The 13,539-nt window shown below is 46.7% G+C and overlaps 1 protein-coding gene across 1 annotated transcript; it reads left to right on the top strand.

The window, feature by feature from the left end:
* Positions 1-407: 407 nt before the first annotated feature.
* LOC311225124 (uncharacterized protein) lies at positions 408-12,013 on the top strand (the record flags this gene model as incomplete). Its single annotated transcript, XM_084310329.1, has 3 exons — positions 408-476; positions 1,908-1,999; positions 11,453-12,013. Exon 3 carries the CDS (start codon positions 11,471-11,473, stop codon positions 12,011-12,013), a length of 543 nt encoding a protein of 180 aa, XP_084166455.1. The 5' UTR covers positions 408-476; positions 1,908-1,999; positions 11,453-11,470.
* Between the last annotated feature and the right edge of the window lie 1,526 nt (positions 12,014-13,539).

The following is a 13,539-nucleotide window of genomic DNA, read 5'->3' as shown; positions in this document are numbered from 1 at the left end:
ATCATATAACCAAGAAAATGTGAACGTCTAACTAAACGAGAAACCATATTTACATAATAAAAGTTTAAATGCCTAATCTAAACAAGAAACCTAATACATTTTAAATGTCTAAATAAACAAGAACGCTTACTTCATTCCCTGGACCCCTAACGGACCAACAAAGGCTGATTACCGTTCTCACAATAAACACAAAACCGCTCAAAACAAGAGTAATAACAAAACATCAAAAAAATACCCCAATTTATAATCCTAACCTGACAGACAAATCCCCCCAACCTCCACCGCTTACCAAATGAGCCACAGTTCCGGCCGGAAACCGCGACTCTCATCAGGGAAAGGAGAAGTTGACCGTCAGAACTAAACATAGAACATCCCTCCCCCCAGAGTCGGTGAGCTCAAGAGAAGAACGAGGAAGCCGACGTTTGGGGCAACATCTACATCCAAGCGTAGAACATTCAGCACGTACCCAGGAACAGGTGAGCCTTCAAAATATTATCTACACTACCTACTATACTAACATGTCTACTACTGTGCACTCAACACTGCAGCGCACAAGTTTCAACACCGTTTAGTGATTGTTGTGGCTGATGGTTGTTTAACACAGCAGGAGACGATATTTCCAATTTCAACAGGCAATTTGTTTAATGAAAGAAAGTTTTAACAGCAGAAGCTATGGATCAGCAGACGGTCACCACAGTTGAAGAAAAACACTCTAACTCCTCAATCCCTCTGCTTGTCCCATAAATACCTTCTCAGCCCTGCCCCCCCCATGACAGATAAAATGACGTGACACATTATATCAGATATGACATGACGTACATTAAAATGACACATAGATTTAACATCGAAGAGAGATGCGATTGAGTGAGATGTGTGTATATGTATGTGTGTGAAAGAGAGAAAAGATTAAAGAGAGAAAAGATTAGTGAGATGTGTGTATATGTATGTGTGTGAAAGAGAGAAAAGATTAAAGAGAGAAAAGATTAGTGAGATGTGTGTATATGTATGTGTGTGAAAGAGAGAAAAGATTAAAGAGAGAAAAGATTAGTGAGATGTGTGTATATGTATGTGTGTGAAAGAGAGAAAAGATTAAAGAGAGAAAAGATTAGTGAGATGTGTGTATATGTATGTGTGTGAAAGAGAGAAAAGATTAAAGAGAGAAAAGATTAGTGAGATGTGTGTATATGTATGTGTGTGAAAGAGAGAAAAGATTAAAGAGAGAAAAGATTAGTGAGATGTGTGTATATGTATGTGTGTGAAAGAGAGAAAAGATTAAAGAGAGAAAAGATTAGTGAGATGTGTGTATATGTATGTGTGTGAAAGAGAGAAAAGATTAAGATATGATGTACCAGATTAAAGCACACGACGTGATGTACCGAAATGTCTATCTGCAAAGTTGTTTTAAGAACATCAGCCAGACCGTCTTTCAGTACTGCTTAGTTGACCCATATTAAACTAGTTCAGTTCATATACACATTTTCCCCAACATTCCCCCATTTGGGGCTATCCCTAGTCCCACCCAAATCATATAACCAAGAAAATGTGAACGTCTAACTAAACGAGAAACCATATTTACATAATAAAAGTTTAAATGCCTAATCTAAACAAGAAACCTAATACATTTTAAATGTCTAAATAAACAAGAACGCTTACTTCATTCCCTGGACCCCTAACGGACCAACAAAGGCTGATTACCGTTCTCACAATAAACACAAAACCGCTCAAAACAAGAGTAATAACAAAACATCAAAAAAATACCCCAATTTATAATCCTAACCTGACAGACAAATCCCCCCAACCTCCACCGCTTACCAAATGAGCCACAGTTCCGGCCGGAAACCGCGACTCTCATCAGGGAAAGGAGAAGTTGACCGTCAGAACTAAACATAGAACATCCCTCCCCCCAGAGTCGGTGAGCTCAAGAGAAGAACGAGGAAGCCGACGTTTGGGGCAACATCTACATCCAAGCGTAGAACATTCAGCACGTACCCAGGAACAGGTGAGCCTTCAAAATATTATCTACACTACCTACTATACTAACATGTCTACTACTGTGCACTCAACACTGCAGCGCACAAGTTTCAACACCGTTTAGTGATTGTTGTGGCTGATGGTTGTTTAACACAGCAGGAGACGATATTTCCAATTTCAACAGGCAATTTGTTTAATGAAAGAAAGTTTTAACAGCAGAAGCTATGGATCAGCAGACGGTCACCACAGTTGAAGAAAAACACTCTAACTCCTCAATCCCTCTGCTTGTCCCATAAATACCTTCTCAGCCCTGCCCCCCCCATGACAGATAAAATGACGTGACACATTATATCAGATATGACATGACGTACATTAAAATGACACATAGATTTAACATCGAAGAGAGATGCGATTGAGTGAGATGTGTGTATATGTATGTGTGTGAAAGAGAGAAAAGATTAAAGAGAGAAAAGATTAGTGAGATGTGTGTATATGTATGTGTGTGAAAGAGAGAAAAGATTAAAGAGAGAAAAGATTAGTGAGATGTGTGTATATGTATGTGTGTGAAAGAGAGAAAAGATTAAAGAGAGAAAAGATTAGTGAGATGTGTGTATATGTATGTGTGTGAAAGAGAGAAAAGATTAAAGAGAGAAAAGATTAGTGAGATGTGTGTATATGTATGTGTGTGAAAGAGAGAAAAGATTAAAGAGAGAAAAGATTAGTGAGATGTGTGTATATGTATGTGTGTGAAAGAGAGAAAAGATTAAAGAGAGAAAAGATTAGTGAGATGTGTGTATATGTATGTGTGTGAAAGAGAGAAAAGATTAAAGAGAGAAAAGATTAGTGAGATGTGTGTATATGTATGTGTGTGAAAGAGAGAAAAGATTAAGATATGATGTACCAGATTAAAGCACACGACGTGATGTACCGAAATGTCTATCTGCAAAGTTGTTTTAAGAACATCAGCCAGACCGTCTTTCAGTACTGCTTAGTTGACCCATATTAAACTAGTTCAGTTCATATACACATTTTCCCCAACATTCCCCCATTTGGGGCTATCCCTAGTCCCACCCAAATCATATAACCAAGAAAATGTGAACGTCTAACTAAACGAGAAACCATATTTACATAATAAAAGTTTAAATGCCTAATCTAAACAAGAAACCTAATACATTTTAAATGTCTAAATAAACAAGAACGCTTACTTCATTCCCTGGACCCCTAACGGACCAACAAAGGCTGATTACCGTTCTCACAATAAACACAAAACCGCTCAAAACAAGAGTAATAACAAAACATCAAAAAAATACCCCAATTTATAATCCTAACCTGACAGACAAATCCCCCCAACCTCCACCGCTTACCAAATGAGCCACAGTTCCGGCCGGAAACCGCGACTCTCATCAGGGAAAGGAGAAGTTGACCGTCAGAACTAAACATAGAACATCCCTCCCCCAAAAAAATTACATTGTCTCTTCCATAACATTGAGTCCTAGTGTCCATCGCTCAGCCCCCCTTCCATGCCCACGCCATAGTCTCCTCACCGTATTGCCAAAAGTCACATTTTGCCAATACAGCAACCACCACGCCACACCTCCAGTCCCCGTAGAAGCATGTCCCCATGCCTGGACGGGAGGCGCTGGTCCCGACCTCACCACGTGTCCCCCCATCTTCGACGGGAGGTGCCCATCTTGCCCACTGCGTTAGCCCCCCCCTTTGTCCCTTCAGTCCCCAGAACCGATCCCCAGAACACTTCTTCTCAATGCTTCCTCAGGCTCAGAACCGACACTCCGTACCATTCCATACCGATGCCTCTTCCATTCCGGTTTGACCAGGACCATGAGTAAAATAAACAAAAATAATAAAAAATAAACCATCACTCAGACCATCCCCCGTCACTCTAAAAGGAATAAAACAAACAAAACTGAACCAAACAGAAAGAAAATGTCCCTTCCTCACCATACGCCTAGTTAAAGGAATAAAACAAACAAAACTGAACCAAACAGAAAGAAAATGTCCCTACCTCACCATACCCCTAATCCTCTATCCCCTCGTCTCCCTCTAAGGCAGCATAAAGCTGAGGGCATGGCCCGATTTGTGGCTCAATCTCTTTCTGTCCCACCATCAGCATTCGGCTCGTTACGTGTGAAGTTACCAGCCTACCCAAGAGAGGCATACCACAACAGAAAAGGAGAACCAATATCAACCCTGCCACCCCAATGGATATCCCCGTCTGCATCACTATGCTTCCCCACTGTCCCAATCTTTCCAACACCCCACTCCCCCACCATTCTTCATTCCGGCCAGAATTCCCCCTCAACTCCTCCCTCAAATCCTTCAGCTTAGCCATGGCCTCGGAGAACTTTCCCCCTGGCCCCACATTCGTCGGAATGAATGTGCAGCAGTACTGTCCAAACATGGAACAGACTCCACCCTTCTCCGCCATTAACCAGTTCAGAGCCTGTCTATTCTGCCACGCCACCGTACTGGTCGCGTGCATCTGGTCCCCCATTGCATCCAACGCCTCCTCTGTGTAGTTGAGATACCGCTGCTGATTGTAAAACAAATAGTTGATCCACCCGGTGTTCTTATTGACCGATATCCATGGCAGAATAGACTCAAACCCTGCCGCAATCTCATTCTTAGCCATGAACTCGGCTGGAATGCCCCTTGGCTGTCCTATGCTGTCCAGATACACCCTTGGGTCTGCCTTGTAGCTACGCTTCGTTCGAGAGATAGGAGACTCAGAAGGTCCTTCCGTCACTGATAATGGTAGGACCACCATTGGCATGATCGCCTGAACCCGGGCACATCTACCTGACCAATCTAAAGGAAGTGTATTCCTCAACCTCCTACCGCCGCAGAGCCAGTATTGGTCCGCCAGTGCTATATCCTGGACATGAAAAGGGCAAGCTACAGGCCGTGGGTTGGTATCCACTCCCTTTAACACGACCCCGTGTCCACACTTTCCTTCTTTCGTGCAGTTAGTCGTGATGCTCCAAATAGTAGTGCACCGCCCCTCTGCCACCTCCCCTACGTCCCGGGTCCCCTCCTTTTGCAAGCACTCGAAATCCTTGGTCAGCCATAGTTTGACACCTCTGGGTATTGGCAACCCCGTCGCTACCCCCTGCACACGTACATCCAATTTCCTACAACGTTCCCGCATAGTGACATCCTTGAAATCCGTGACGTTTCCTGCCGCCTTAAAACGACTAGAGCCGAGAAACCCCAAACACTCTGCCTCGCACCAAGGGCGACTATTATGGGGCCCCTCCCATGCCTCTGCGTCCCTGTCACACTGAGCCCAACTGAACTTCGTGCCCTTCACCAGCAGCCTATCCGGACGTGCCTTGGAGCAGACATAACAATCCTCTATCTGATTCTGCGCGCTCGTGTACTGGACCCACTTAAACCACTCATTCCCTAAAGCCGCCCTATACATCGGGTCAGCCTCCGGGTCTTCCTCGTCATAGTCATAGTCGCCCCCATCTTGTTCCCCGGAAGGAAGCAAACCCCTCAACCTGGCCCAGAGTGAGCCCACTGAGTCCCTCAACGTTCCGGCTGTCCTCTGGAACATATCCTGTCCCCCCACCTCTTCCGACTCAGCGTCCTTGACCTCCCTTTTTCCCCTCACCCCTGTCCCCTGTGCTTGGTTCGGGACAGGCTCAACCCTCCTATCTACCCCCACAACCCGATCCTCGTTAGTATAATGGTAAGTATCCCCGCCTGAAACGGGGGAATGGTCAAAATCAAAAACATGCCCTTGCGGTCCTCCGGGAAACACCCCTTTTGGTTGTAGTCTTATCTTCTCCCCCCCTTCCTCGATGGAGGGCAGAGGGGGCGCCTGATTCTGAGCCTGGTCATGAAAGCCTGCCGGTACTTGAGCCTGAGCGGGACCCCGTGGGACTCCTACCCACTCAAACCCGTCATCCTCAAGGACGGGTCGACCGTGACGGTTCTCAATGACGTCGTTGCGCCCGGCCGACCGTCCGCACACTGCTGCCAACATCTGCGGGAGCATCAGCAGGCACTGCACCTTCCAGTTGCCGTCTCGGGCCCTCCATGTCGGGTTCTGCATAACTGCGATCGATTGTATCCCCCAAGAGATCGCCGCTGGCCTTTATGCAGTGATTGAAGTGGAACCAGGTCGCTGATCCTTTGACTTGGACTGCCGTTCCAGTCGATCGGATCACCTCGTACGGGCCCTCTCTCCGGGGTGATGACCACTTTCTCTTGTGGACCTTTACGAAGACCAGGTCCCCAGGGATCAGCCTCGGTTTGGTGGCTTCCTTCTCCGCCTCCTTCACCCCCTTTTTCTCCTTTCTCTGCTCCTGTCGAAACACAGCTTCATGTATTTTAGTCACTTGCTGAAGATATTTTTCCAGATCTTGCTCAAAAATATCTAATGCCGGGCCCCTAGCCAGGTGTCTAAATGGCGGTGCTGGCATGCTGCGGCCTGTAAGCATTTCATGCAGTGTTAGCTGTGTTTGGCGGTTTACGCTGCTTCTAATAGCCATCAGAGCAAGTGGCAAAGCATCAATCCAGTTAAGCTTAGTTTGCATACAGATTTTCAACAGTTTGTTTTTAATGACCAGATTGGCCCTTTCCACCTTTCCCTGCGACCCGGGACTATAGACACAGGAAAGGCGCTGTCTTATACCTAATTTCTGCATCAGCCCTTTAACCACCTTGTCGATGAACTCGCGGCCATTATCGCTTTGTAATATCGTGGGAATTCCAAATCTCGGAATGACCTCGCGACACAGGAACTTGATCACTGTGTCCGCGTTCTTGTGTTTAGATGGAATGGCCTCAATCCAGCGACTAAAGCAGTCCTCTACTACCAGGAGGTATCGTTTGCCCTGCACTGGCGTTATCATAACCATATTTACATAATCAGATGTCTGAATGGTCCCTCAGGGAGGGGTGTGTAAGCCGCCACTGTCGGTACTCCTTTGCGCACATTGCCCTGTAAGCATGTTAAACACCTGGCTAGTGTAACGTCAATTTGTGCCTGAAGCTTTGGGGACCAAAATCCCATTTTCGTGATTCGTTTCAGGGTCTCTGCTCTTCCACAGTGATCAACACCATGAGCCTCAGGTATCACCAAGGACAGAAGATCGATGGAGGCGACTATCAAACCGTTATGACTCCTCCACAGACCATCTGCCCCCCTTACAGCCCCCCTCTCCGTCCACGACTGTTTCTCGGCCTGCGTGGCTGAGTCCTGAAGATCACTCAAATGATCCTCAGTTACCTCAGTCGTCAGTTCGGCCGCAAACATCAGAACAGCCGTGGACGGCACCGCAGCCGCCGCCTTCGCGGCCTCGTCCGCCGCGTTGTTTCCCGTCGTCACAAAAGACAGGTCTTTTCTGTGTGCCTGGCACTTTACGATAGCAATGCTTTTGGGCAACTTTACAGCCTGAATAAGCGCCACAACCTGCTTGTGGTGAAAGATCGGTGAGCCGTCCGATTTCTTAAAGCCTCTTGCCTTCCAAATGGCCGCGAATAGGTGGCATACGCCATGCGCATAAGCAGAGTCTGTAAAGATGTTAACCGTGCGATCTTTAGCTATTATGCATGCTTCTGTTAGTGCTATTAGTTCTGCAAGCTGGGCCGAACATGGTTGCATGCATTGTCCGGCCTTTCTTGTTAGTGTTTCTCCGTTAGGTTTGCACTGTACGACGGCGTATCCTGACCTTAAATTTCCCCCCTCCCGATAGCAGGACCCATCCACAAAAAGTGAGAGTTCCGCTATCGCGAGCGGGTCGACTCCCAAATCAGGACGGAGTTTCACGAAAGCCTGTACCTCCACCTCGCACTCATGCGGTTGACCCTCGCTCGGGAGTGGTACCAGATCCGCCGGGTTACTGCCGTGGCATGTTTTTATCGTAACGTCCGAGTACTGCAGGAGCCTCATGTAAGCCTGTTGCCGTTGGCTGGTCAGAACAAATTTGCCTCTTTCAATCAAGTTTGCCAATTTGTGATGTGTCCAAATGCAAATGTCATATCCCATTGTCACGGCCGTTGCTTTCTCATACATCAAATGTGCTGCGGCCAGGGCCTGATAACAAGGTGGCAGACCCTGCTCTACCGGCGAAAGAGCTCTAGAGTAATATGCTATCGGTTGTTTTTTCCCACCCCCCCCCTGTGTTTGAGTCAGGACAGCTGTCGCATGCTGCGCTCTATGTGAGACGAATAGGTGGAAACACTTCTCATAATCCGGCAGCGCCAGGGCAGGGGCCTGTAACAACAGACGCTTAATGTTTATGAACGTGTCCTCCCCCTCCTCGGTCCATGTCAAGGGAGCGCGAAGCTTGTCTGTACCCGCCTCTTTTATCATCATCCTCAACGGCGCTGTCGCTATCGTATAGTCCTCCACCCACTCAGAGCTGTACCCAGTCATCCCTAAAAACGTCATCATCTGTCGGACCGTCAATGGCCTAGGTGCCTTGGATACAGCTTCGAGCTGCGTGGGTGAGATGTTTTTTATGCCCTTTTGAATGACGCGAGACAAGTACTCAACTTTTGGCTGGCAGTACTGCAGTTTTGAACGGGATGCCTTGTGGCCTCCCACGGCCAATCCACTCAAAACTTTGATGGAGTCCTCATGGCACTGCTGACGTGTATCCGAGCAGATTAGAATGTCATCTGCATACAGTAAGACCGTGCTGAGTAGTGTGTCGCACACTCCTTGCAAGTCTTCCTTGAGCGCCTTCGAGAAGTAATGTGGCGAGTGCGCGAACCCTTGTGGCAACCGGGTGTAAGAGTATTGTTTCCCCCTGTGGGTAAAAGCAAACAAATACTGAGACTCTTTTTCCAATGGAACACTGAAGAATGCCTGCGTGAGATCAATGACCGTATAGTACTGAGAGCTACTCGGGATGTTTGTCAGGAGGGTGTGTGGATTAGCGACTTCCGCCTCTGGTCCAGACACCATGTCGTTCACCGCCCTCAAGTCGTGTACCAGTCTGTACCTAGCCCTGTCCGCCTTTAGCACTGGGTGGATAGGTGTATTACATCTGGATTTGAAAGGGACGAGCACTCCTGCCTTTAACAGTCCCTCAATCTGATGTGATATAGCTTCCTCCGACTCTGGCTTCATTGTATACTGTCTGATAAAGGGTGGTCTAGAACCCTTCTTTAACCTGACCTTCACTGGCTGTGCCGACAATATTAGACCCACATCTGTGTCGTGTTTTGACCACAACCGTTCTGGGGTGCGCGCCAACATGTCCTGTTCCAGCAAAGCATCCGCCTCTGGAATAACGCAAGGGTCTCCTGGTAATCTGATTACTTGCGGTTTTGCCAAAACTGAAAAGGAAATCATTATTTTTATGAAACTCCCATCTGCGCTGTTCCAAATTAGCGGAGATTCCGTGGAGACCCACCTTTGAGTCTCGGATTCCTGTATCATTGAACCTAGATGTTCGGATTCGTAACCAGGATTTATTCTCAGAGTGATGTGTGGGGCGGCGTCTCTTAGTCTATGTTGTTCCCGTAGATACTTACTCGTGTTAACCCTCAACGCCGCGCCCTGTCTCCCTACAATTATCGTAGATGAGTTAATCTGCACCTGCTCGGGCTGTCCCTGCAACCATGCCTTGTTCCTAACTAGGTCACTATTCGTCAAATACTGTAGTGTGCAATGTGCCTCCATGTTTGTTTGTCTAGACTGAGGCAGTTGGGTTTTCAGAAATGGCTCCCAGGGGTCACAGACCCTTTGCAGCTCTGCATCTATGTTGCCCAGCCAGAACACAGTGGCCTCTTTCTCCCCTGTCCCTTGTAACATCATTTGGTACACGTCTTGTTCAATTTGAATCCCCTCAGGCGTACATAGGATTTTACAGCCTAGTTTACACATTGCATCTCGTCCCAAGAGATTGCGCGGGGTGCTGTCTGAAATTAATACAGGTATTGTTATGGTCTTGTTGTTATATGTCATAGAGATTTCAATCGACACGCAAGTAGAATTGTGTTTCACCCGTATGCAATTGTGCAGAGGGGCCTCTTTGAATCTTTCTAATTAAGATATCGATGTGCTCCCGGGTAGCGCAGCGGACTAAGCGTCTGTCTACCACCACACAGACAGTGGGATCGAATCCGGCTGTGGTGCTTCTGGGTTGGCCGACCGTCCATACTGACACAATTGGCGGTGTTAGCGGGTGGGAAACCCGGCGAGGGTGGGTCCTGGTCCTTGTAAACAGCGACTCCTACAGTTCGGTTGGGGCGCCTGCACAGCAAGGGAAGGATCTGGGAGAGGTAGTGTGACCTTCCACACGTTACACTCTCCCAGTGAGAGTCCGCGCTGCCAGGTGAAAAGAAGCGGTGGGCTGGGTACACATGTGTCGGAGGAAGCATGTGATAGTCTCCGCCCTCCCAGACCGACGGTAGGGGGTAGAGTGCGCAACGACCAGGAAGGGGATTGGGAATTGGCATAACGACTAACATTGGGATGGGAGAAAAATGGAAAAAGAAGGGGAGAAACGATAATAAAAAAATAATAAAAGATATCGATGTGCTGCAAAAAGGTTTAGTGTTAGCGGGAGGCTACTCTCTTTGAGTGACAGTGTAAAGTTAAGGGGTAACAGTGAGTGTAAAGTTAAGGGGTGGCACTGAAAACCCCAGAGAGAAACGTTTGTTCCTCTTGAACGAGGTAGACCTCCGCATCCAGACAGAGAGAAACGTTTGTTCTTCTTGAACGAGGTACACCTCCGCATCCAGACAGAGAGAAACACTTGTTCCTCTTGAACGAGGTAGACCGACGCGTCCAGACAGAGAGAAACGTTTGTTCCTCTTAAACGAGGTAGACCGACGCGTCCAGACAGAGAGAAACGTTTGTTCCTTTTGAACGAGGTACACTTCCGCATTCAGACAGAGAGAAACACTTGTTCCTTTTGAACGAGGTAGACCTCCGCGTCCAGACAGAAAGAAACGTTTGTTCCTTTTGAACGAGGTACACCTCCGTGTCCAGACAGAGAGAAACTTTTGTTCCTTTTGAACGAGGTAGACCTCCGCGTCCAGACAGAGAGAAACGTTTGTTCGTCTTGAACGAGGTAGACCTCCGTGTCCAGACAGAGAAACGTTTGTTCGTCTTGAACGAGGTACACCTCCGTGTCCAGACAGAGAGAAACGTTTGTTCGTCTTGAACGAGGTACACCTCCGTGTCCAGACAGAGAGAAACGTTTGTTCATCTTGAACGAGGTACACCTCCGTGTCCAGACAGAAACGTTTGTTCCTCTTGAACGAGGTAGACCTCCGTGTCCAGACAGAAACGTTTGTTCCTCTTGAACGAGGTAGACCGCGTCCAGACAGAGAGAAAGCCCGAACACAACTCTCTGCTGTGAGATAATGAGCAGGTGACAAGGCAGTTTAGAGCTACAACAATCTACTACACTCAGACAACTTAATGTTGATGGAAGCCTAATGAGCACGGCATGTGTGTGTGTGTGTGTGTGTGTGTGTGTCTTTCTCCTCTCAGGTAGAAAAGCAAGTCACTATGTATCGTCAGTGCTGGACGGGACTCATGGCGGTGTTGCTGATCATGATGATGGCGCAGACTATCGTGGACGCCGAGGACACCAAGGAAGTGGCGCAGACTATCGTGGACGCCGAGGACACCAAGGAAGTGGCGCAGACTATTGTGGACGCCGAGGACACCAAGGAAGTGGCGCAGACTATCGTGCTGATCATGATGATGGACACCAAGGAAGTGGCACAGACTATCGTGCTGATCATGATGATGGACACCAAGGAAGTGGCGCAGACTATCGTGCTGATCATGATGATGGACACCAAGGAAGTGGCGCAGACTATCGTGGACGCCGACGACACCAAGGAAGTGGCGCAGACTATCGTGGACGCCGAGGACACCAAGGAAGTGGCGCAGACTTTCGTGGACGCCGAGGACACCAAGGAAGTGGCGCAGACTTTCGTGGACGCCGAGGACATCGCTGTCTGGCTGCATCTTTCGATCTCCATGATCTCCAGCGTTCTATCTGTTTATATTTATATTTGTTTGTTATTTTGTTTGTTATACTAAGACAAAATACAAAAAAAAATAAAAATAATAATAATAATAATAATAATAATAATAATAATAACAACAAGGGGGTGAGGGGGGGGTTGCAGAGTGTTACAAAGGTTCAGTACACAAACATATTCCAGATACTGATCTAATAAAGTTCAGGGGACCTTGAAGGCCATCGGGTCGATCACTCTCTTGAAGAGACAGAGCAGCCTGTTCCATTGATGTCAAGTCCATGAAGTCCTTGCGCCAGTTCTCCAAACTGAAGCAGTTCGGTTTGCGTTCTTTCCAGTTCATTAAAATAATCTGTTTGCATGCTAGAAAAGCCAGTGCTACAATATTATTTACAATCTTAGCTTGAGCAGTGTCCATTTTTACACCCAATATACACATTATAGGGCAAGGATTAATGTCAATTTGGAGAGTAACTGACAGGTCCTCAGCAATGTCCAACCAAAATGTCCTAACAAGTGGGCAGTGCCACAGCAAGTGCATGAGCGTACCCTCTACTCCACACCCATGCCAGCACAATTTGGGTAGGGTGTGATTCATTTTATTCAGTGTACAGGGTGTTATATAGGCCCTGTGTAGTATCTTTAATTGTATAATTTTATATCTAACACATTTTGATATTTTAGTACTATTCCTAAGTGTATTGGTATCAGGGGTGGTTGAACATGATAGTTTATACATTGCAGAGACAATGCCTTTCCTGCCTGTAATTCCCCTTAATGTCTCTTCCAAGACTCTGTTTGTTCCTATAGCTATGCCTTTATACAACAATGATTTAATAACTGATTGTATTTGTAAATAAGATAAAAATTCTGTGTCTTTCAGCCCAAACTGTGTTTTAAGTTCATTAAAAGGTATCATATTTCCCCCTTCGATCACTTGCCCCACCTGTGTTATATTATGTTGTTGCCATACATTATTTTTAAGGGTTTTACCTCCTGCAGAGAGCAACAGGTTTTTCCATAATGGATGAATGAATGAAATGAATGAATGAATGAATGAATGAAAACTTTATTTAACAGATTGCAGAATGGGTACAATACAGTACGGCTCAATACATACAATTGTTAAGGGGATGCAGACCTGAGAAAGACGTTTGTCTTGTTTCCATCAGGGTCCCCCATTTTCAATTCATATAGACATTTATGACATACATAACATACATGACATTTATGGCATAGGGACATACAGGTATTTAGTACTGATACATTTGTGACATAGGCGGTATTCAAATATACAGTACTGTTACCCCTAGATCCTGACAGAGTATATACATATGATGGGGAGGGGACTGTACATTAGGAGGGGGTGGGTGGGTGGGAGGGGAATATACATACGGCGGGGAGGGAATATATACATGCGGTGGGGAGGAGACTGTCTATTAGGAGGTGGTGGGGGTTTTGGGCATTTACGGTGGCCAGTTTCGAATTGCAGCCTCCCGTAGGTGCTCTTTAAGGGCGGTTTTGAATGTGGGCAGGGATTCACATTCCTTTACAGCTTTGGGTAGGGCGTTCCACATTGTTGTGGCA

Source organism: Notolepis coatsorum (genome assembly GCF_963971535.1).
Source record: "Notolepis coatsorum genome assembly, chromosome: 3".
In the NCBI taxonomy this organism is placed as follows: domain Eukaryota; kingdom Metazoa; phylum Chordata; class Actinopteri; order Aulopiformes; family Paralepididae; genus Notolepis; species Notolepis coatsorum.
This window is presented reverse-complemented; position numbering and strand designations above follow the sequence as displayed.